The 23,963-nt window shown below is 40.8% G+C and overlaps 1 protein-coding gene across 1 annotated transcript; it reads left to right on the top strand.

The window, feature by feature from the left end:
• Positions 1-502: 502 nt before the first annotated feature.
• On the top strand, positions 503-23,919 carry CREBRF (CREB3 regulatory factor). The gene is made up of 9 exons (XM_082771951.1): positions 503-608; positions 7,555-7,732; positions 8,784-8,909; positions 9,534-10,611; positions 14,845-15,039; positions 16,792-16,981; positions 17,413-17,486; positions 17,623-17,745; positions 17,987-23,919. Exons 2-9 carry the CDS (start codon positions 7,724-7,726, stop codon positions 18,100-18,102), a joined length of 1,911 nt encoding a protein of 636 aa, XP_082628077.1. The 5' UTR covers positions 503-608; positions 7,555-7,723; the 3' UTR covers positions 18,103-23,919.
• Positions 23,920-23,963: the final 44 nt, after the last annotated feature.

A 23,963-nucleotide genomic window follows, 5' to 3' on the forward strand; every position in this document is an offset into this window, starting at 1 on the left:
AGTGAGTTGCAAAAAGTGAAGAAAACGATTAAAAGAAACAGTTCTTCATGCATGGCATGATAGGAAGGGATAAGAATGGCTGGGCCTCTTTTATTTAGTAATTTCATGTTTTGTGAGTAACTGAGGCTGACCAACCTGTAAGCTGTAGCAGTAGCACAAACTCAAGGCAGCATCGAGAGGCACGGACGAATGCTGTGTGAAACTGCGCCCACAGCCGAGCGGGGCTCTTGCATCGTCCCCTCTGACACGAAACCCTTCCCGGGGAACGTGTCCCAAACCTGACAGGAGGACGAACAAAATACATCCCACACCCACGGCCCTCCCACCTCCCTCTGCCCGCTGCCAGCCCGCCACCCTCCCTTAAATACCCCCCCGCGCGCCTCTCCCCTATCACGTGCCCGGAGGGGCGGCACCCTATTGGCCGAGGGGCGGGCGGGCGGCTCCTCCCCCCTCCCTCTCCTTCCCGCCCTCCTCACGTGAGGGGGGCGAGTCACGCGATTTCCGGGAACCCGTCAGGAAGGGACATAAACAAAACAAACCCGCAGCCGCATGGAGGGTCCGGCCCGCAGCCCGCGGGGCGGCGCCCCCTGCTGAGCCCCGGCCGCCCGGTGAGTGCTGGGCCGCGGGGAGGGAGCGGAGGCGCCGGGACTCGGCCTCACCCAGCCCCGGGGGGGGGCGGCCCCGGTTGCTTGGCTGAGCCCTGGGGAGGTGGGGGGGGGAGACCCCTGTGGGAAGGGTGAGGAGGAGGAGGAGGAGGAGGAGGCCGTGAGGGGGGTGCGGGCAGCGAGGGCTGGGGCTCGCCAAGCGGCTGGGAGCGGAGCCGCAGCAGCCCCGCCGCCCCCTGGCTGCACAGCCGGGGGGGTGTGGCTGTGCCGCTGCTCGGGGCTGCGGGGGGCTGCCCGCGTCCCAACGGGCTGGGATCGGGCTGCGAGCTGGCGGGGAGCCCCTGCAGGCTGGCAGGAGCAGCCCGGGGCCGTGCGGGCTGAGGGAGCTGCGGGACGGCTCCGAGCTCCTTGTGAGGGGGCCCCTCTCCGGGGTGCCGCCGGCCGCATTCGTGCTCCGGGACGCCGCCGCCCCGCCGCGCTGCCTCCTCTCCAGCTCCCCGCTTCCCACCTGTTGCAGCCGGGAGGCTCCGGCTCTAACCCACAGCGGGGGCCGGGCCCCCTCTGCTCGCCCCCGGGGCTGCGCGGAGCCGCCCGGGCGGGCCGCGGGGCAGCACCGGCGGTCGGTGGCAGCCCGCGGGGACGGAGCATCGCCGGGGGGAGCGGTGGGTGGGTGGGTGCCGGCCGTCCCCAGCCGCCGGGAGGGCCGCAGGGCGGGGGGCGGCCCCCACAGGGCAGGGGGAGCCCCCGGCTCGCTGCACGCCGGGCCTACGGGGGGCCGGGGCGCGGGGCCCGGTGCGGGCCGGGGGCGCTGCCCCGCGGTGCGGCGGAAGGGGGTTTGTTTACATGTCGCCTCAGCCAAGCTTGAAAGAGCCGCTGGGCGGCTGAGCGACGTGCGAGGCGGCCAATGGGAGCGCGCGGCGAGGAGACGTGAACCAATGAGGGGGCGCGGGGGGCGGGGCGGGGCGGTGGCGGCAGGGCTAGGCTGCGCTCCGAGCTGCCCGGCGGGGCGGCCATGTTGGCGGGGAGGTGTGGTGGGGGCGGTGGGGATGGGGCTGCGCCCGCCAAACACACCCGGTCTGACGGAGTTTTTAACGTATTTTCAGTGTTTTTTAACATCAGGCTGTTAGCTCTTGGCCTGAAGTCGCCCAGCCAAGTGGCTTCTTCGCATCCTTGTGGGGAAAGTTAATTATAATCGCGTGTGTTTACGTACAGGGTTGCAGAGGGGCAGGTGCTCAGAAGCTGAGGCAGGTTCGGTGGCGGCAGGTTCGGCGAGGAGCCGGGCTGCTGCGGGGAAAAGAGCTCGGGGGTACTTGGAGCAGGAAAGGTTTCTTACGGAGCTGTCAGTGCTCAGCGGTGGGACTTCTGACGGGCATAAATAACGCGGACAGCTCACAGCCAGCAGCTTTGTGGCCGTGTGTTGACCTGAGCAAAAAAATAATTGTGTGTTTGTGGAGAGAAACCTGCAGCAGAGCCATCAGGCCGCTGAGCATCTTTGCCGTATTTTTCTAAGTAATGAAGGTTCCAAGAAAAAACACCCAAACTTTCAGTGCACGACTGCTTTGAAGTCCCTTCACAATTAATAGGAATTAATGGGGAATAAGAAAAAGTTTCCGCCTGACTAATAGCCTGATACAGGATGGTCTAAAGAAATGAATGCAGATTTAGATTCAGGCGACTTGCACGTCTGTGGTACGTGGCTTGTGAAATCTAATTAATTTATGTTTTGAAATACGAGTTTAATAAGGATATTTGGCACTTCTTAAGAAGCGCTTGAAAGTTGGTATTGCCTTGAAAATCAAGCTGGAAAATTTCTGGAAAACTAACGTTTAGATTTATACCCTACTGTAATAGTTTCACTTTTTTATTATTATGAGAAAAAATATCCCCATGCTGCTTTTGAACTTTTCTGCTGGTTTTTGACTGTTTGGACTGGTGGTGTTTCTGACTTTTTTCTGACTTACATTCACTTACGAGTTCAGCAGTCGAGGGTCAGTAGGCTCCTTTTCTTGGCTGGTTTTGAAGTGTGCTGTGCTGATAACCTCTTTCTAACAAAACATAATTTTACAGTATGAAGTAGAAGTAGACTAGGTTGTACCGTTCACTTCATCCTAAGATATTTTTTTCTGGGCACTGGAGAAATATATTTTTTTTCTTCAGACTTTGCACTGTCAGAAAAAAATACATAGAAACAGCCATGGTGTAGGGATGTAAAATGTTTCTGGAGATTGTAATTTAAACTGTTGTCTAGCATTGCTTTTGTTTTCTGTCACGGCTTTGATGGCACGCTGTTTCAGGGGAGATTGCTAGCAATAAAAACTAAAAAAAAATAATAAAAAGTTGAATGTTAGTCTTCTAACTCTCCTAACTCTACAGTGGTAATTTAATGCAATTAATATTTTAACCGTTAAAAGGTTTTTTTTTTAATGGATTGAAGTATGTTAGCATAGTTCTAATAAGTTTAACATGCTACATTTCCTGCTCTTGGCAGTGAAATAATAATAAAGTCTCAGTCCTTACCTAATAATAAAGTCTCAGAATGTACAGAAAAGCTAATGGTTCTAACAGGAAAATAGTATTCTGGGTGCAGTTGTTGTAAAACATGCAGATGCTGTGCAGTTGGTTTTGGTTTTTAAATCACTTTTCTGCTTTTTGTATAGTGATCAGTTATTTGCATCTGCTTATTTGCTTCTGCAGCCCTGCTGTTGTGGAATACCCCTCTGAAGTTAGCTACTGGGAGCTGATGTAAAAGGGAATAGCAGTTCAGAGGGAAATATGCCAGTGGGTTCTTCTTGGAGTTTTATCCCCTCTTTTGCCTGGGGTGCTGCATGCGTGATTGGAGCCCAGAGGTTGTCTTTGCTGTATCGCTTCCAGATCTTGACGTCTGCTCTGAGCAAGTAGGATTGAAGATTAAAATTATAGGGAAGGTCAGTAGAGGAAAGGGAACGACGACAGCGAAGTAGCAGTTTCTGTCTCCTGAAGGGAAGAGGCTTAAAAGAAGTGAAACAATCTTTGTGCCTTCAGTACTTTTAAATGGCAGCACTCCGTCAGACCTAGGATCTGGATGTCGTAGGCAGCTGGTGTTTGTTCTCCAGGACAGAGAAGGCAAAACGTATAATGTCTGAGATGCTTCTGCTGACGTCTTGATGCAAAAACCTCACTGAGAAGGTAGAGGAACTTCGCTGGGTGAGCAGGGGAACGATGCTATAGTGGGTGGAAGCAGAAGAAGACCTTTTACAGGACTGTCTTCGCTCACCCACTACTAAATAAATAAATAGACAAAAGCAAGAAAAGAAAACTTGAGTGACTTCATGTTGGGGGAGAAAAGTAAAAGGTTGTTTTTTTTGTTTTGTTTTTAAGTCTGGTTAACAATTGAAGATTGATGTAGAAGGAAGAAAAAAAAACGAGAATGTTACACTGAGAAACAAAACTAAGAAAAATATGTTCTGTGCCTGAAGACTGCACTGAACAGAGTATGTTCTGTAATAGGAAACAAATTGGCACAAACCCTGGAAGGAAAAAAAATTAAGAGAAGCGTAGGAGTACTTATTGCACCTCTAACTGTACTGCTTTATAAAACACTCGGATACAGCAACCAGCGCGCAGCACAGAAAGGTTCTTTTAAAGCATGTGGCATCGCTCTTGTGCCTTCTCTGGAAACAAGTGTGGCTTTTTGAATGTTTTACCCTGGCTTTGGAGGCTCAGTATTGACAGGCTCTCCTGACATGCTTTCATTATTACTGTTTGCATCAGAACTGTGACTTTGACAAGCCGTGCTGTACAACGCAGTCACTGCCATGGGAAGTGTAATTGTGCACCTGACGTGCCTGCGGGAGCGTTTGGCTGCTGTGATAATGGGCACTGTGCAGTCCATGAAGTGCTACAGCCGTGCTCCGCGTGCTTTTCGAGTTGTACAAAATACATCTGAATTCAGACAGAAATAGCGACTTTAGTTAGAGCTGGAGCGCAAATGATTCGTACAGGTGGCTGGGGAAGACTTTCAGACTTGTCAGGCTGTAAGCTGGCAGAGGAGGTTTTTCTCTCACAGGGGCTTCTTTGGAGGTGAGGTATTGTTGCAGAAGGGTTTTTACTCATCTGGCAAATGGCACACGCATGGGAAGTGCCATCTGTCTCCTTAATGCCGTGTGTTTTGAGTTCAGGTCCTGCTATCTGCCAGTTCAGATGCCCTGCTCCATCAGTAATGTCCTGCAATGAGCCTGCCATTAGGGTGTTTGAAGTTCAGGCTTCCCGGGTGCCTTGGGACTGCTATTAAACTATTATTGATGCGCGTTTTCAGTAAGTGAGTAAACATGCAGAGGGTTTTTGTTAGGATTTGGCTTTAGATTAAGGAATTGTTAACTCTTTAACACAGTTTTTGGTTACTTTCATCCAAACATCAGCAGTGTGTGTATGTATGCTGTAGGTGCATATACGTACCCCAAATTCTTCAGTGTTCAATGAACGTAGCTGCTCTCAGATGTCGCACCCAAGTTGGTGAGTGAACCTTTCTCAGGAGCAGGGCTGCAGCTCCACGCCGATGTGACTCAGTCCGCAGCCACGGACCCAGCTCAGGGGCTGGTTCCTTAATCACCGTGATCTGATTTCACTGCAGGCCGCTGCCAGGAGGAGCGGCGGCACCCTGCCCAGCGCCCCGGGCACCGTATTCCACCTGCGGTGAAGCCGCTGTGAGGCAGCCGTGGGATTTCACCTGTGGATCCCCGCGTGTGGGAGAGGTTAATGTGAGGCATTAATGGAAGTTGTCCTAAAGTAGAAATTCCTGCTGTGTCTATTTTCGGTAATTCTTATATTGCTGTTCTTGAGCTCTGCCCTGGATCTCTCGCTTCACTGCAGTCTGTATTCCTTGCAGGTAGTGCCACTGCCACAGCTGTGCTGGTCTGTTCGAACTCAGCCTTGAGCTGAGGCTGTCCACGATGATACATTTTGTAAAAACTGGGCTTCAGCTGAAGTCTACAAAGTTTCCTTTGCAGGCAGTTGAGGGTTTACATCTAAGTTTCGGTATAAGTGTTTGACTGGGGTCTGATTTTAGAGTGGTCCTGTGCACAGCCAGGAGTTGGACTCGGTGATCCTTGTGCTCTGCTTCCGACTCAGGACGTTCTACGATTCTGTGCGTTCTGACAGAAACATAAAGATTCCCTGGTAGAGAAGAAGCAAGCTTCTCCTTCCGTTCCCCTTTATATCACGCAGTGGCAGAACTTCCATGTGAACGCAGCTGTTGTGGGTGGCGTCCTGCTGCCGACACCAGAAAGTATTAATGTGATATTCCAGAGAAAAAGGCATTATTTCTGCAACTATAGAGAAAGAAAGAAAGACAGCACTAATGTGTAGACTGATATTAAAGACGGTATCTTTCTCACCTCTTCCATTGCATGTGAACACCGTTTATTTGTTCTGTTTTGTTTTTTGTTTTAAATAGGCCCTTTCTAAAGCATTAGGCAAGGCCAAAAAGTGATTTTGTCATCCATGCCAAAGTTATCAGCGTAGGAAGGACCAGCTCTGTTGCTGTGTCGCCTTCCCTGTGTGAAGGAAGACGGGTTGTTTAGCACGTTGCCCTGGGACACAAACTTAGCCTTTAAATGTCACTTTCAGATAAGTAAAAGGAGTTCCCTGGAAGTTTTAGAGCGGAAGGAAAGCTTTCTCAGAAGGCGCTGGCTCTTACTTGCCGCAGGACCCTAGAAGGGAACGGCTGGGCTTGGCAGCGGTAGCGTGGTTTTATTGGGAACTGTGATTTGTGCAGGACTGGACTTGCAGCTTTTGTTTTCCTCTTTATACTCCAGCTGAGGTTTGAAAAGCAGCATGTTTTGATGACTGAAGAATTTTTGAACAATGTCTGTTTTTACCTCAGTTTGATGATATATATGCGAAACTTAACAGAACAGCTGAGGTAGTATCTGGAAGCAGGAATAATCTGCTGTCATGTGCTGGTGGGAGGAGGTTCCTGAGTGTAGGAGAAGACTTTTACTTTGCTGGGTGCTTTTCAAAGCAAGAGAATAAACACTTGGAGCAGATTGCACCAAACTGACTTAGAGCAATGCCGAGTGAAGAATTCTGGTCAGAAAAACAACTGTGTTTTCACTGATAATGCTGAAAAACGGTGTGATGGTTCGGGTTTTTTGGACTGTGCCTCTCTAACAGCATTTTCTTCTAAAAGAAGCATTTTGTATATGGGTAGGGATGTCCTGGGAAAGCTAGACAATAAGAAAGCAGCCTCTGTGAAGGCAGTCACATTAGATACTAACATCTGATAGCACGGATTTTTTTTAATCTTATTTTTTATATATATATATATTTTTACTTTTTTTTTTTTTTTTTTTCCCTAAAATTCCTGTTACTTAGGAATTCTGTTGGGCAAGTCTGTGTCTTCCCTTCCTATACTTTTCGGACAGTGAGCGTACCTGCTGCAATCCCTCTACCACTAGATGTTGCTATATGAGTGATTGATGTAATCTTATCTGAAGCTGCATGGATTGAACTCCTAAGAAAAGGAGGAGATATTCCTAAAGCAGTGTTACTGTCTATTCCAAAACTAGTATTTTGAGACGTTTGTCTGAAACATTTTTAGAATTCATTGGCTCTGTTATATTAGTCATAAAGGTTTTTTCTTTTCGTGTGCCCAGCGGTATGCTAGTTATTTTTCCAATTAGGCAGGCTTTTCTTTTCACATGGCTGTAGAGCGCACAGTTTAGGTAGTGAGGGAAAAAAGGCAACAAAATGTAACTCAGCCAAAAAGGTTTTCACAGGAGCTCTGTTCTGTAGCATCAACGGCTTTTCATCTGGTGAAAAATGGCAGGGGAAGAAAATTGCTGCACATTCTAGCATGAGCAATAATCACTTTTCAGGGAGAAATTTTCGTTTTAGTTCACTTTGGCTGTTTTTTAAGCACTGTTGGTTTTGGTGACAGAATACTTACCTCCTTGGTGTTTATTCTACACAGAGATCTACAAACAGAAGAGCTCCATAAGGGTGAATTGAAGTTATCCTAAGGAAAAAATTAATTGCATGGATTGTGTAAACTCACTGAGACTGAAGTAAAGCTGGAAAGGAACCTAAAAGTGAAAAAAACAAGAAGTTTGGAATTGGATTTGGGTAATCTGGGCTTGGAAATGCCTCAGGTAAGTCTGAAATGTTACGATTGTATTTGCTTCTGCAAATAATTTTGCTTCCTTGTTTAAAGAATAGAAAAATGTAAGAACAAATTTGTCTGGCATCAGTAGGAGGAACGTAGAAGAGACTAAATGGGATATATTTTCAGGGTCCTGGCAGACTTGAATCAGCGGAAAGAATTCAGAAGAGTTTATGTTTTTAGGGTCCTGGTGGTATCTATGGTGGGAGCTGTGTTTCTGCTCTTGGTGCTGTATTTGTTCACACGGCAAGAATCAGCAGTCTGCTTGATGAGGGTGAATGCCTGGAGAGCAGCCTTTTATTACTGCAGTGATTCACACATCAGCACACTGAGTGACTTTCAGCAGTGTAGTGTTTCTCTCTTCCCAACCCTCAAGGCGAGTTTGTCTAGTTGAGAAATAGAGGTCTGGCATTAAATGTTGCAGAAGGCTGTGCTGCCTTTTGCCTGCATGCCTAGTCATCCTGCATAATGGTGTTGTTTGCTTTTTTTTTCTTTTTTCCAACGTTCTGCTTTATTCTTGAGAGAGAACGCTCTTGATTTCGTTATAATATTTTTTGCTGTTGTTACAATCTCTGGTAGAAGTTTAACAAGTTCCAATGGTTCTAAAAACAGCCAACGCTGCTTTGGTCCAAAATGGTGTGTATTAGGGTGAAGGCCCTGCAGGCATGGAGTCCTGTTGATATTCCCAGATCTTGCCAGCAACTCACTCTCCTCTTCTACAAATGCCTAATGTATCCCTAAACTTGGCAAACACGTGAGAATTTCAAACCAACCAAATAGAATGAATGAGCAATGCTCTTGCAGCCATATAGTGAATACAAATGTGTCCTTTGATTAAGAGCTGCATGTTGTTAGCTGCTCTGAAAGCATTCTCTCACTCTGAGCAGTGACGTACTTATCCGTGTAGGTAAAAACCTTCCAGATGCAAGTATAACAAGTTCAGAGACTTGGATGAAACGACAACACCCTTACGTTTTATTGAAGTAAAGAATCTGCTTTTTTATAGCATGCTTCAATATTCAGTATCAATTTTGTTGTAGCCCAGTGTGAGTGGAATGGACCCTCCTTTTGGGGACGCCTTTCGGAGCCATGTGTTTTCAGAGCAGACTCTGATGAGCACAGATCTCTTGGCAAGCAGTTCAGATCCAGACTTCATGTATGAACTGGTAGGTCATCTTTCTGTGTGTGTGCATGCGTCCTGCTCCTTGACTAACACCCTGAGTTCACGTAGTAATAAAGGTGTATTTGTTCAAGAACGCTGTAGGATTATTTGTTACCGCTTGCCACTGCCTAGGGAAGGGCCTAACTGCTTGGCCAGCAAATGTAATGCTTCTTCAGTAGACGCTCATTACAGCTGGTCATCAGGAGAGGCTTGATACACACGTCTCAAATGGAGCTGCGTTGGTGTTTACGTCTTTGTGCTTGAGACGCTTCCTTAAAAAACATCTTTTCTGCAAGAGCAGCTCTGTGCTACTTCACCCAGGCTGTGAATGCAAGGGAAGCAAAATACAAGTTGACTCATGAGCTGTTTACAGTAGCATTCATGATTTTTTCCTGCATCAAAGGAGAAAGGTAGCTCACTGTTAACTGCTCGGCTTAGAAGGAAGTTTTCCAGGGACTGGTAAACTTCAGCGCATTCTGTTAATTAAGGTTTGTCCTACGTTAATGGAAACTAGAACACATTGCCTGTGGTTCACCATATGTATTTAAGTAGATGACAGATATGATTTGATACCTTTTTTTTTTTTTTTTTTAAAAAACTCCATTTTAACTTGTCTTACAATGCACAGGACAGAGAAATGGACTACCATCAAAGCTCCAGAGACAACCTGCTTTCAATGGAGGACTGCAAAGACCTTGAGAACTTCGAGTCTTTTACGGACATCCTGGACAAAGAAGTTGCTCTCACCTCCAAGTGGGAGCAGTGGGACACGTACTGTGAAGACTTAACTAAGTACACTAAACTAACCAGCTGTGACATCTGGGGAACAAAAGAGGTGGATTATCTGGGCCTTGATGACTTTTCAAGCCCATACCAAGATGAAGAGGTGATAAGTAAAACACCGACTCTGGCTCAGCTTAACAGTGAGGACTCCCAACCTGTTTCAGATTCACTCTATTACCCTGATTCGCTCTTTAGTGTAAAACAAAACCCTTTAAATCCTCTGTTACCTGGCAAAAAAATTGCAAGTAGAGCAGCGGCCCCGGTCTGTTCCTCCAAGAACGTTCAGGCTGAGGCACCTCTATCGGACTATGTTCAGAAGGCAAGCAAACCTGCAACTCAGCCTGCTTCCAGTACACAAATCATGGTGAAGACCAATGTGTACAGTAATGAAAAGGTGAACATTCATGTTGAATGTAAAGACTATGTTAAAAAGGCAAAAGTAAAGATCAATCCTTTACCACAGAGCAGACCAGTGGTGAGCCAAACACATGCAGATGCAGCAAAGGAAAACACCTGTTATTGTGGTGCCGTAGCAAAGCGACAAGAAAGGAAAGAGTCCCCACACAGTCACAGTACACCTCCTGTTTTGCCTTTTAAAGAGACTCAAGAACTGCTCCTCAGTCCACCCCAGGAAACCGCAGGACTTATTGTGGGGGAGAGCAGTCTTTCTGCCAGCACATCAGTGTCGGATTCTTCACAGAAGAAAGAAGAGCACAACTATTCTCTTTTTGTAACGGACAGTCTGGGTGAGCAGTCAGCCAAAGGAGACCCTGATGAAGATGAGGAGGATGAGGAAGATATTGAAGATGAGGACCACGATGAAGGATTTGGCAGTGAGCATGAGCTCTCTGAAAATGATGATGAGGAAGAAGATTATGAGGATGATAAAGACGATGACATCAGCGATACTTTCTCAGAACCAGGTACCAGCAATGTTGGGGCTTATTAACGTTACGGTTAATGGATTTGTCTGCCAGGAGAGAAAGAATGCTTTTGGTTTAAATAATTACAGGTGAACATCACTGGGCTTAAATTCTGAGCATTCATCCCAGATTTTTTAAGCACTATTCAAAATGTAATTAATGAAAACTGTACAAGGACTGTGTTTTCCCTGTTTTTGGGGGATAAAAAAGGGATAAATGGTAGTCATACTTCAAAAGTGGTAATAGACAATAGAAGAAAACAAGTTTGTAGCCTAAAGTCATAGAGCAACTAGATGCAATTGATACCTCCCATTTTGTGGATTAATGAATGATAGGATGTGCAGAGCTTTCTAGGGCTTCAGTAGGCTGTGCTGTGAATTTATCCAGAGTTGTACCTCTTGATAGCTGGTATGAAATTGTAGCCCAAGCGAATGCGTTTCATAATTACTTAAGTGCTACTGTAGGTATATTTTTCCACAGAATCCACATAATACCTACCACTGAAACTAATAGAACTATTTCTTGGTGGCTTTCAACAGTAACACTTAGTGGGTCTGCAAGTACAAACGGAGCGTTAACAACAAAAATAAGAACCAACCTTCATCCAGAAGGTAACAGAGTGGTAAGATTCTGTCAAAAGAAAATCCACAGGGACAGGACTGTAACCAAGTATTAAGTTAATTGTAGAAAGTATTATATATAGTATTCCCGGTTTATGAATGCTTTGTAGTAGAGTATAAGAATTAAGGTGTTCAGACATTTGGCAGTATGTAACTTTGGGGGAGAAGAAAACCAGCTGAAATTCTCCCCTTTTAAAAACAGCAGCTTCTCTGAAACCTGCTGTTGTTTGTCATACTGCGCTCTGAGATTAAATTATTTTCTAAGTAGATTTCCTGAGCTAGAATTAAACTTGTTAAGCACTGTGCCCTTTATGTTACTTTTTCAGGTACATAACACATTTGTATTAGCATTTTAAAATCGCTTCCTCCCTTCTTCTGAATTGAACTCCCTTTACTTGCCGAGGCTTTCAGTAGCTATTACAGCTCTGTAATGACTGCTGTACTACACAGTGCTTTGCAGCCCACAGAGGCATGTTGCACAGAAAGCCTGGTAATCTTGAAAAAGAGATGTTGTATTAAAATGCTGGGATTTCAGTTGGTGGAATTACATTAACTGCTGGTTGTTCGTTCAGATTTTGCTGACAAACTCTCACCTTCTAAATGTATCTGTATGGTGCAGTGTAGGAACTGAGGAAATTGGCTTCTACAAGCCTGCTACAAGTCAATGAAGACATTCAACCTCCAGTACAGTGATATTAAAAAATAGTATCAGCACATATTTTTTAGTATATAAAGAGATATTGTTTCCAGGTATTTGAGTTCTGTCACTCATACTTTGTGTTGCCTTTTTTTTTCCTCCAAAAAAAACTTTACAGTAAAGGCAAATTCTATGGAAAAGGCGTCTAAATGAGCATAGCTCTGGAAGACTTAACCTTCCAGAGTTTCCATGAAACCAAAATCTCTTCATAAAGAAGTGAAGATAGGACAAAAACTTTGTATTTGCTGACCCTCTGATGTGTGTACTTTACATACAGTTTGCCTTTGTTTATTCTTCTTCGCATGTGTTTTGGGAATGTGTGATATGCTTTCTTAGAGCATTGGAGTCAGTGTTCTCTGAGGAAGTACTTAGTTATAGTGTTCTTCAGGGACTTGGGAACATAATTGAAAATGTGACTGGCTTTCACCAATGCTTTTATTGTAATCAGAATACAGATTTAGCATTTTTGGTCCCCTATAAAGCTTAACTATTAGGGGAATTAGGAGCCCCGATCTGTTCTAGCACTTAATATATATATTTTTTTGCCATTTCTAGTGTATTTTATCTATCCCATTTACTAGAAATATTTATGAATGACTGCTTTGCTATCAAGTAGTGAAGACGTTCGAGAAAGGAAAGATGCAAAAATTGATTCAGTTTTCAGTAGTACCGGAGAAGAGAGAACTAAAGGAAAAAGTGCATGTAGCAACAGAGGTTGTTTAAAGTTGCACTGCCTGTTTGAGCACCTGTACTGTCAGCTGGAGGAAAAGGGCTCCATAAGTGGTTTTACAGAAATCATTATGATTAAATGGTTTCAGAGAAGGGTGTTTTTGGTTTTGTTTTGGTTGGGTTATTTTTGCTTTTAATGTGGTAAAATGCAGAAGTCATGTCTGTGCTGTTCTCTATCTTTCTTAGTCTAACTCTTGTAAATGTAACCCTAAATTAGTAAGGGATGTGAGCAAAGATTGTTAGGAGTGACTTGCTAGGGACTTGAAAAGTAAATGCAAGAACTTTTACACAGATTTTTTAGAAGCTCGATGAAGAAAGTGAGATTGCTGTATGATGCTTGCTAGGAGGAGAATTCAGTGAAGTTTGATACAATGCAGGAAGGCTACATACATCTTTTGCACTGCTGTATGTTGCAGACTACGTTAGGACATTGTGCACTAGACTATTCTATGTAGCTCTAAAATGATGGCAGGCCAATGTTAGACTTGCAAGGCAGGATGCATTAAGTCAACATAATTTAAATTGCCAACTTAATTATGGTTTAAATAAGCAAACAGGAAGTCTTGTTTTTAACCTTGTTTTACATTTGTACACATCAGCTATTGAAGAGATTTGTTTTCATTGGTTGGCTTAATTCTGTGTTATCATGAAGATAGGCTGAATTTATACCTAGCTGTATAATGAGTTATGTAGCTTATGTGATGTTAAAGTGGAAAGTAAGGTGCATTTTCTTAAAAGAGTATTTTGATACTTATGTCAAACAGCATTTGGGTCAAAGGGAAGTATAATTCAAAATATCTATGGTATTTGAAACTATATTTAATGTAATTTGCCATAATCACTTTGTCTATATAAGAAAAAACATGTTCTTCAAAGCATGGTTCATTTGATTTTTCCTTTTAAAATACTGTCCTTTTAATAAACCAGAGAATCAAAGTAAACGAGTTGATGGCATGATTAGAAACAGAACTTTAGAGCTGGTATCATCCTTCCATGTAGCTAACTTTTATTCGTATGTTGGGTTACGAGGTGAGTCAGACAAAGCAAGAAAGTTTGTTTTTTGTCTTTCAAATGCTTTTTCAAGTGAAAACAGATAATTGAACGGACTGTTTTAAAATAAAGAAGGCGTTCTTTGTGCTGTCATTACCAGATGATGCAGAACTCAAGCACATGGGCCCATTGAGCTTACAGTCCAGGCAGTGGTTGTTTTTTTTTTAAGCTTTGTTGGTGTATAAGGTGTTTTGAAATCTACTCTTTTTTAATTAAATATGAAGCATGATACAGCACTTTAGTACAAAAGGTGATGCAGCATTTTTTTTAACCTTAGTACAAGTTGCATTTATTTCCTAAAGCATTAGTAGACTTTTAAAAATTGTATTTTGTGTTTACATAGTTACAGTCTAAACATTTATGCAATGTGGGTAGTGTCATTATAGTTGCCATGTACTTGAAGAACAGTTTGCCATATCAAATGCATTGTAATACACCTCTAAAATATTCTGTAGCTTTACTGTGGATAATTTCTCTTCATCTTACTGAAGAGGTGGAGAAGAGATTGAACAGCTTGTGTCCAAACCCTTTCAATTTAGATGTTTTTTTTGTACGGACTTTGGGTCATTGTCCTAGTAACAGATCCCCATTCCTGCAGTCTAATAGAGATGGATGGTTTGATTTATTTCCCAAGGGTACTTAAACTCAAGGTAGAGCAATGATTTTGCTTTATTTATTAGGCTTTTGCTAATCCATCTTTATTTTTATCATCTACTTCTCTATGTTTTTTGATTGAAGACTAATTAAAATGTGGAGGAGAGTTAGGATTATGTTCATGCAAACTACTGGAGGACGCTGTAAAAGTGGAGGGACGCTCTCCAACAGCTGTTGTCCATACTCTACAGTAGTGAGATCGTGGGGGAGAAGAGCGATAGAGCTTAAGGGGTCAAAGAACCAAAAGGAGCTTTCAGTGCATAAATAATTTGTCTCTATTCAGCACCATCACTAGCTCAGTGTCTGTCCTTGGATTTAAAGCAAATGCCCAGTAGTTGTCGAGGTTGAAAACCAAGTAGATTAGATAACGTGAAACAAGCCATTGTCGCTCTTTTTGTGCTTACCTTGAACGTTCAGCCTGCAGTTAAAAGGCTAGAAATAGTCTTGTAAACATTATATAAACAATGCAATGCGTTATTTTAGGGTATGAAAATGATTCTGTGGAGGATTTAAAAGAAATGACTGCAATATCCTCTCGAAAAAGAGGCAAGCGAAGATACTTCTGGGAGTACAGTGAGCAGCTAACACCGTCACAGCAAGAAAGGATGCTGAGGCCATCCGAGTGGAATCGAGATACGTTACCAAGTAACATGTATCAGAAGAATGGTCTCCATCATGGTAAGGATAGAGTCCTCGTACAAGTGAATGGCTTTCACGCTGACACTGTCAATAGCCAAATTCCCATATGCGAAATGGCAGAGAGCTGCATTTTGGCCATGGAAATAAATCCTTAAAACACTGCAAGTCTGTTGCTTAATTAGCAGAGTTCTGTGCTGTGTCCAAGGAGGGCACAGTGAATGTACAGTAGTAACTTTCAGTGTGGTTTCTTCCAGAGGAAGGCGGATGAATCGGGAATTGTAACTTCAATAGCTTTCAGTGGAAACCCCAAGAGCTCAGAATTTTCTCAGTGTGATGCTGTAAACAGCATGGGTAGGGCTCATGACTGATACCTGCTCCTTGGAGCTGTTGGACAGTATCAGTCTTGCTTGTGTTCAAGTAAGCAGCAAGTGATCTGCGATGCAAAGTTCACATTAACTGCGATGTGAACTAAAGGACAGGCAGGTGATAAGGTGTAACTGTGTCTTGCTGCTCTTAAGTGTTTCTCCTACCTGTGTAAATGCAACACAGTGAAGCAGTTACTTCTCTGGGAATGAACTATTTCTTTAAAATACCCTTTAAGAAACTTAGACTGATTGGTCCAATAACTGTGTCTTTCATTCCCGTGACTTTTTGATTACTAACTTGCTGTACTTTTAACATGACTAACACCACTGAGATCAAACCACATGTAGCAATAATGTTTGTTCTCTTGTCACAGGACCTCTTTGGTAGGCTGTTCCATTTGGTTGTGGTTTTGAAGAAACAAAATTAAACCAGTTTCTCTGGCTGTAACATGAATATTTCCTTACAACTGAAAATTATCTTTAACATTGCAGTTTACCTTCTGTTAAATAAAGATTTTTCTACTTTACTTATAGGTAAATCCATTAATTAACTTGAGGATTCAGTCTTACTAGGCTCTGGTGGGAGCAAATGCCCTTTAAGTCAGTGAGTTGTGTATGCAAGGGATTTATAGCATCAAATGCTAGTTAACATCCAGAAACTACAGAATATTACACATGCAGGATTTTTGTATTACACATGTACCAAGGTCATCTGCCACCTAAGATAAATTATCATCTCCCTGATCAATATTTCTGGAGCAGGTTTTGTCAGTTTTATTAACATTTTCATGTAAGTATCAGTAATAATTGACATTTAAGACATGTAGAAAATGTCGAGGAATAAGGATTTTGTCTTGAATGTGCATTTCCACCGTAAAAGCAGCCCTTAAATAGCTTCAAATACATCAAAAAAAGGATCAGCTGAACTTTGTGGGTTATTTAAGCTTGATATCAATGAAGATCATGCTGGTACCAGGCCTCTCAAATCTTTCTTAACACAGAGCTTTCAGAATAAGATTATTTAGGAATTTAACCAGCTTGAGTGTCCCAAGAGAATATGCTGGCTGAACAGATGAGTTAGCAAGTTACAGCTGGGGCAAAATGACTGTGTTTGAACTTGTGATGTACGTTTTTCAGCACAGTTATGTGCGTACTGTCCATCACATCTAATACATTGCTAGCCCAGCCAGCAGTATTTGCTCTTATCTGATCTGGATATAATATGAATTGTACAGAGCAGTTTGTCTGGAAATGCTCTTTCTATTGTGAAAGGCCACAGAAATCACATGATGCCAGACCATTCTCTTGTGACAAACAAAGGAACTTAAACTGCACCAAAAATAATACATATTTAAGAATGTTTTTTCACAGGTTTGTGTACATATTGTGTCACTTCCCAACCCAATTTTCTACATATTCAAAACAGGAAAATATGCAGCAAAGAAGTCACGGAGGACTGATGTGGAAGATCTGACTCCCAATCCCAAAAAACTTCTACAGATCGGTAATGAACTGAGGAAACTGAATAAGGTGATCAGTGACCTGACTCCAGTCAGTGAACTTCCCTTAACTGCCAGACCAAGGTCAAGAAAAGAAAAGAACAAACTGGCTTCCAGGTAAATACTCGCTCACACTACTTGGATGAGTACATTTGCGTTACTAGAGCTGTCCAAGACTAATTTTTGTCTTGAGATCCTGCTTCACTGTGGCAGTCCCTGTTGATGGTTTTTTTTTTAACTGTTAATCGGAAAGCAGGACAACTGGCTCTATGGAGATGCAGTTTGCCTAGTCCCTACTAGATATACTTCCACTGGAAGCTGTCTCAGCTGCAATGCAAATGGTTGTTACAGTCTCGCAAATGTGAAATGTAAGCAAATAGAGGCAGTAGTGTGCTTTCAGTGGACGTGAGTGAGTCGATACGTGATTTTGTTTGTCAAAGCTCTGGGAGCACTGGTTGATAAGTTGGTGTGGCTAACTGAAACAGATGCTCTTAGTATTCCGGAACATTTGTTAAAATGTTCTAATTCTTCCACTCTTCTTACTATAGGGCTTGTAGACTAAAGAAGAAAGCCCAGTATGAAGCCAATAAAGTAAAACTCTGGGGTCTCAACACAGAATATGGTAAATACAACTCTTCACATGTTAGTTTTTCTTGTGTTCTTAAGGCAAGTTTGTGTTAACTGTGTGTGGACAAATGAGCATCTCTTTTGTTCTGGGGGGAATGTGGTGTAAATCTAATCCATTTTTTTCTTTGCAGATAATTTACTGTTTGTGATCAACTCCATTAAACAAGAAATTGTTAATCGAGTGCAGGTGCCTAAAGATGATAGAGGAGTCAACATGGAACAGAGATTGAACGTACTCATTAAAGATACACTTGGTAAGCAGTAAATGTAATGTATTTGCATGTATGTGAAGAGATATGTCATCTGCAGTCTGTTAGATTGCAAACAATTTGTGGCATAGAGAAAAGAAAGAAGCATTTCGTAACTACAGCTGTAACTAAGCCTTTTGCTTGGTTACTAAACAAAATGTTCTTTGCCTTTGTTACTTACAGGAACGTGCAAATATGTGCAATTAATATTAACCTTACAGTGCGTTTTCCTACCCTCTGTTTTTAGGACTGCCTGTAGCTGGACAAACATCAGAATTTGTGAATCAAGTGTTAGAGAAGACTGCAGAAGGAGACCCAACGGGTGGCCTTGTAGGGTTACGAATACCAATGTCAAAAGTTTAAGACATGATTTCACCTGTTCTCATCGGTCAGATTCTTCCTGTGTTGTCAAGTATTTCATTGTAAATTGCATTCTGGTCTGCATGTCAGTTTAGCATTATGTAAACACTTACAATTAGGTTCCATTGTTTTTAAATAACAATGTAGTAAACAAATCAGAGCATGATATAAAATGCTTAATAGCATTTTTGGAGCATAAACTAGATAGTTCTAAAGCTGCTTTAAGATTAAATACAGACTTGAGGATTCTTTTTAAAATTAAGTTATCTAGGACCAGATTTATCACTTTTATTTTAGAAGCAAAAACATGTTTTTGCTAGTAAAAATTTTTAGCATATGCCAGACATTGTGGCAGGTTTATGCTCCAAGCAAAATAAGAGGAAGCATTTTTTTGGTAAAGCTGTCACTTTAGGAGGTTTTTTTGGTTCTTTTTTGTTCTTTTTTAAATTTGTTTGTTTGTTTTGGAATAATTGGGTTTTCTTTTTCTTAAAAAAAACAGTAAGGTTTCTTTGCAACCATTAACTTGTACATAGCACACATGGCTTTAGAGCTAGTGTGCCATATAAGACTTTAATTTTCTAAGCTTAATATAGTATTTAAATGTCTGTGCAAGCAAGAGAAAAAAGTATATTCTTTGTGCCTTGTATTTTGGGGGGAGAGCTATCAGTATAAGCTGGTAAAGTTTTGTATGAAGAAAACCCTGAGGGGAGAAAACAAGCTGTACAGATGGTGAGATTATAGGTTTTAATGTATTTGTTCCAGCTCTTAACATTTTTGAATGTATATAGGAATATGTTGAAAATGTAGATATATGCCACAGAGTCTATGTATTGTATAAAAGATGGCTCTAGAAACTCAATTTCGGTACTTTGGCCGGAAGAAAACAAATACTTGCACATTAATGCGATTGTTTATTTTTGTACCAAAGACAAATGCAACTGATATGGCGAACTGCCAGTCTAAGTAAAGTTTTGCACAGCTTATATGATACTGTACTGAATGTAAAAAAAAAAAAAAAAAAAAAAAAAAAACAAATGAAAAAAAAAAAAAGAAAAAAAATTAAAGGTCAGGGTTAGGGATCTTACTGAACTGTGAATTTTTTTGTTTGGGTCCAATTATCTACAGAAGGAGCATTCATACATAACAATATTATTTTGCTGTTCTTGTAGTTCGCTTCCATGGTAGATAACTTGGTGGCCGTCTCGGAGTCTTTAAATCTTTTTTCTCTGCACTTACTGTAGGAGATTTTAATATATTTGGATTTTAGTAAGCTATTGGTAAAATAGTTTTCAACTTTGAGAATTTAAAAAAAATATTTAGCTTGTTGTAGTATACTTCCAACAAACAACCAAAATAAAATTATTTTTATTGTAATGTGTATATATGTAAAGAGAAAAAAGAGCTACAAATACCTAATTCCTTAGTTGCCACTTTTCCAGTTTATGTATTATTATGCATGTGATGTTTCCAAGGATCAACACAGGCTTCAAACAAAACAAAACAAAAAAAAAATTTATAGACTTTTATATTTTTGTACAGGTATTTCGAAACTAGCTTCTTCAAACTTATACGTGACTTATTCTTGTTAATTCAGTAGTTTCTATGATTGGGGAATATTAACACAGTTCTTATTTGCTCTTCTGCTAATAAGAGTTGGCTTTGTAGTCAGTGTTAACGTACAGATTAAAAGCTTTAGCCCTTGATGAAAGTCCTTTATCTCAAGGCAAGATCATTCTCTGGTTTCATGGACCCCCTTTTCCTCCCTCTTCTTTCTCTCCCTATTTAAAGATGACAAAACACTGTTTACTGAAAATAGAAATACCAAATATTTTCAAATGTAGCTGCTGAAAAAAAATGCAAAAGTTCATGAAGGCTTTCTCCCCGCTCCCTTTGGGGAATTTCTCCACTTCATTTCTAGTTTGTCTAAGTTTGTTTGTACTGTGATTCCTTTCTGTTTATACGTAGGTTATTTTTATATCAAAGCTTCTACTATATTAAAAAAAAAAAGTCTGAATTGGTCATAGTGCATTAAGAGTTGCAGATGAAGGTGGCAATCCTGCCACATACTTATGAGCATGCACACAGCTTACTTTGTATCTAAGTACTTCAGAAAACTCAAAAGGGAGGAGGCCAAAATACCACTACTGAGCTGTACAGAAAGATTTTCCTTCACAAGACTGAACAAATACCCAGGGCAATTAGGCAAAACTTTGTAAATCCACTTAAGATTTGCACAAACTGAGTGGACTTTGGGTGTTTTTGTTTCAGGTGTTTTTGTTGTCGCTGTTAGGGCGAGGTGAGAGTTGGCTGCTGCTTTACACAGTGGGTCAGATGCATTCTTATTATAAGCATTGCCAATGTTACAGTTATTCCAGAGATGCATACTGCCCATTAAACCTCAACAAAGAATGTCTCTTGTGAAGTTAAGGCCATGTCTGTACAAAGATTTAAATACTGTTGCTTCTCTCTGATGAATGGTGTTAACACACTGCTCAGATAAGAGAGGTCCTTTATGCTATATCAAAACTGTGTAGACAAGGCAGCAGTTCTAAATATTAAGAGAGCAGTCTTGCAATCAGGTAAAAACTTTTTATGACAAATTAAACTGACAAGGTATTAAAAAATCCCTTTTTTACTGCTCAGAAATACTGGGCAAATATAACTTTATAGCTCTTAATTTTTGTCTGAAAACCAGAATATGATTTTGGTCTAGCATTTCAAAGTAGACTTTGAATCTTTAGTGAATTCCATACCTTTGCATTTCAGTGTTTTCTATGTATTATTTTAAGTTAAAGCTTTTGAATAGTTGAGCTTTTTAATGTTGACACTTTATTTTGTACCTATTTATATGTATGTATATCTTAGAAAAGCACTTTGTTTAAAAAGGAAAAAAAAAAAAAGCGTTTTATATGATTCCTGCCACTTGCTGCTAACTCTGGGCTGGTCAGAATGCTGCAGCGATACTTGATATAAATAAAACCTGGCAGTAAAATGTAGAGTAAAGATAAGACCTTTTGCTGGTTTAACTTTATCATAAAGGTGACATAGGCAAGCTGTGCAGCTTTACATTTTAACCAGGGGACTCTGTGGCATTTAAACCGTCTAGAAATGGTTGTACTTTAATGCCAGTAACAATCTGCTTCCTCTAGTGTCATTAAAATATATACATTTAGTGTATACTTATCACAAAAAAAAAAAACTTATAAGGGTATAAAAAACAACAAATGTACATGTTCTGTTTTTTGGCAATTGTGGCATGCATTTTTGGGTGATCTTTAGAGAAGGCCATTTTCTAAAGATTTTCAGTGTTCATACATGGTATGTGGATCTTAATGAAGTCCTGGATTCTTTTTGTTTGTTTTTGAGTGTAGGCATTGTGAATATTCACTTTTAATCCTATATCCAAAAACAATTACATACTTTTGATTTAATACAAACAAAAGCTCTTCCTTTTTCTGATACACTGGATTCTCTAGAATTTGTTTCCATATTAAAAGCATGCTGTTATAACTGCTCTTGTTAAAATCTCGTCAGTCTGAACTAGGTGCCACACTTCTTGAATTGATGGACTGCTTGTTCTACTGTACCATGTATGATTCTTGTCCTTTCCTACTTCCTTCATTACAGATTATGATGTGGCTTTATATTGTGCCTTACTTGTACATCTAGAACTAAATGTTTTTCATTCCCCCTGAACACTTCAAACCTAATCCTTCCTAAAGTGAATCAAAACTATAAAAGAAGAGTTTGGATAGATCTATTTTAGTTTCTCTCAATAGCAGTCATTTTCTATTTATATGGAAGAACAGTTTTTGAATGGCCTTGCAAAATGTGGGGGTGTTCACGAAGGGCATTTTTAGCCCTAAACCCCTTTTTGCTAACACTTTCTTTTAGGGTTTATTGAACACATTTACTGATATTTGGTGAGTTCTTTTCTTGGATGAGAGAGACTTATTACTAAAACTGTGTTTAGGTGTGGACTGGCTGGATTTTTTTACCATACCAGTTGAAATCATTGTGATTTAATGAAGTTGCATTGCTGCAAAGTTGATGTGAGAATCAGGCTCAGCTGTGTTCAGTTCCTAATCCTTTTTAGATAGTAGACTTTTTCCATACTTAGAAAAGAAGGCTAGGAAAAAGTTTTAAAACAAAACAAAACAAAAAAACCATCTGAAATGGATGAAGGGTCTTTTAACTAACCTAAAAGCAACCAGACGCTTCTGAAATACAGTGGTGTCATTTTTTATTTTATCTGAAAAAGATCCCATCCCTCCCCCCCCAGTATTTATCTGGTATTTGCCTTCATTAATAAAACAGCTTCTTCACAAACTGTAAAGAATGGGTGTGCTTTTCTTTGACGTAAATCATTTAAACATAGCTATTTTTTAAAGCTCTAAAAGGCTTTGTCAGGAGAATTTCAAAGGGTTGTATATAAGTTGCCTTTAACAGAAATAGCAAATGCAATTCTGTTCCTCAAACTTGCTTGCTAGTCTTCCTGAAATTCTGTTGAGGCATAACCCAATTATGTACCATGAATGTTAGGATCTGTATTGGCCTTGAGACCTGAATTTCAATAATGCATCTAATCATGATGATGTTTTATTTTTAAGTTGGAGGCTTCAGTTGGAATCACCTAGTTAAGTGTGCTGCTAGACATGGCTGGCATCTTGGCTTATTGACACAGCCTTGCACAGAGCTGAAGTTTATGTTTACCCCAGGGATCGTGTGAAGTACATTTCAAACAGTTGCTGCTTCTATGACTATTCTTCTTGTAACTGTATTAAGGGCATTAGTATGTTGAGAAAACACCACTCTTTAATATATCCCAATACAAATTGGGATTCTTAAATATCATTAATGACAGATGGCACTTTTAGGCTCTAACTTCTTTGCAGTGTACAAAAATATCTCTGTCTTCATACAATTTACATTTCTCAATATGCCATGTTTTTCCCTCAATGCTTTTAGCATGATAAGAAGGTGCGTGTGCACACTGAATTACAATCCTCAGCCTCTTAGACATTCATGAACTTCCACAAGAACAAATACTGACTATGCATTCCTTGTCTTTCTAATTAGTAGTGGAGCTAAATGTGGAACGAGAGCTATTTTAAGCCACACTTCTTTTTATAAATAAAATTCTAGTCATTTTAGATAACATCAGTGTTCTGAGTTGTTTTTCAGAATATTTTTTTAAAGAATATTTGTTATGTATCTGAATGTTGAACTTGAATGAGTTATCTAGCTACAGTAAGGAAAACTGGATTGAATTTGGCACACTCCACCCTATTAAACTCTTTTGATTAAGAACAGAGCCTAGTAGTAGTATTTTATTTTACCCATTTTCTTACAATAATGGGTATTCATACATTCTTATCTGAATCTTTCTGTTGAATTGTTGAAGTAAAACTTGTCATTGTTCAGTATTTGTGGTTTGGTGAATTCTAAGGCTGATGGCACATGGGGATGTAGGTGATTGACAGGAAAAAAAAAAAGCATTTTAAGCAAAACATGGCATCGTGTTCTGCCTAGATACTCTATAATCTACTTCCAACTGGAGCTCAGAAAAACTTAATGAAAGTCTTGTCTCTGTTAGAGAAAAATTTACCTTGTTAAAAGCATGATTTGTTAAGAGTTGCAATGTTTAATGTTGGTTAATAGTTGTGCAGTTTTTCTTTTTCTTTTCTTCGAAAAGAGGCACAATTAAACTATTGACTTTGTTTACTCTGTCACCCTTGATCCCTAGCACTTCTATTCAGATACAAATTCATCAATGTATGCAACATCCTTTGTAATTTAAAATAAAAATTGTGGAGGAAATACTGTCTCAAATCATTGTGTGTGTGGAGTGACAGCGAATGGTG

Source organism: Aythya marila (assembly GCF_965140915.1).
Source record: "Aythya marila genome assembly, chromosome: 14".
Lineage (NCBI taxonomy): Eukaryota > Metazoa > Chordata > Aves > Anseriformes > Anatidae > Aythya > Aythya marila.

What these genes read in the sequence shown, in the direction of transcription:
- CREBRF (XM_082771951.1), top strand. An exon ending in GAAGAATGGTCTCCATCATG is followed by an intron (nt 15,040 to 16,791) that starts GTAAGGATAGAG and finishes TATTCAAAACAG; the next exon opens with GAAAATATGCAGCAAAGAAG. An exon ending in AAGAACAAACTGGCTTCCAG is followed by an intron (nt 16,982 to 17,412) that starts GTAAATACTCGC and finishes TTCTTACTATAG; the next exon opens with GGCTTGTAGACTAAAGAAGA.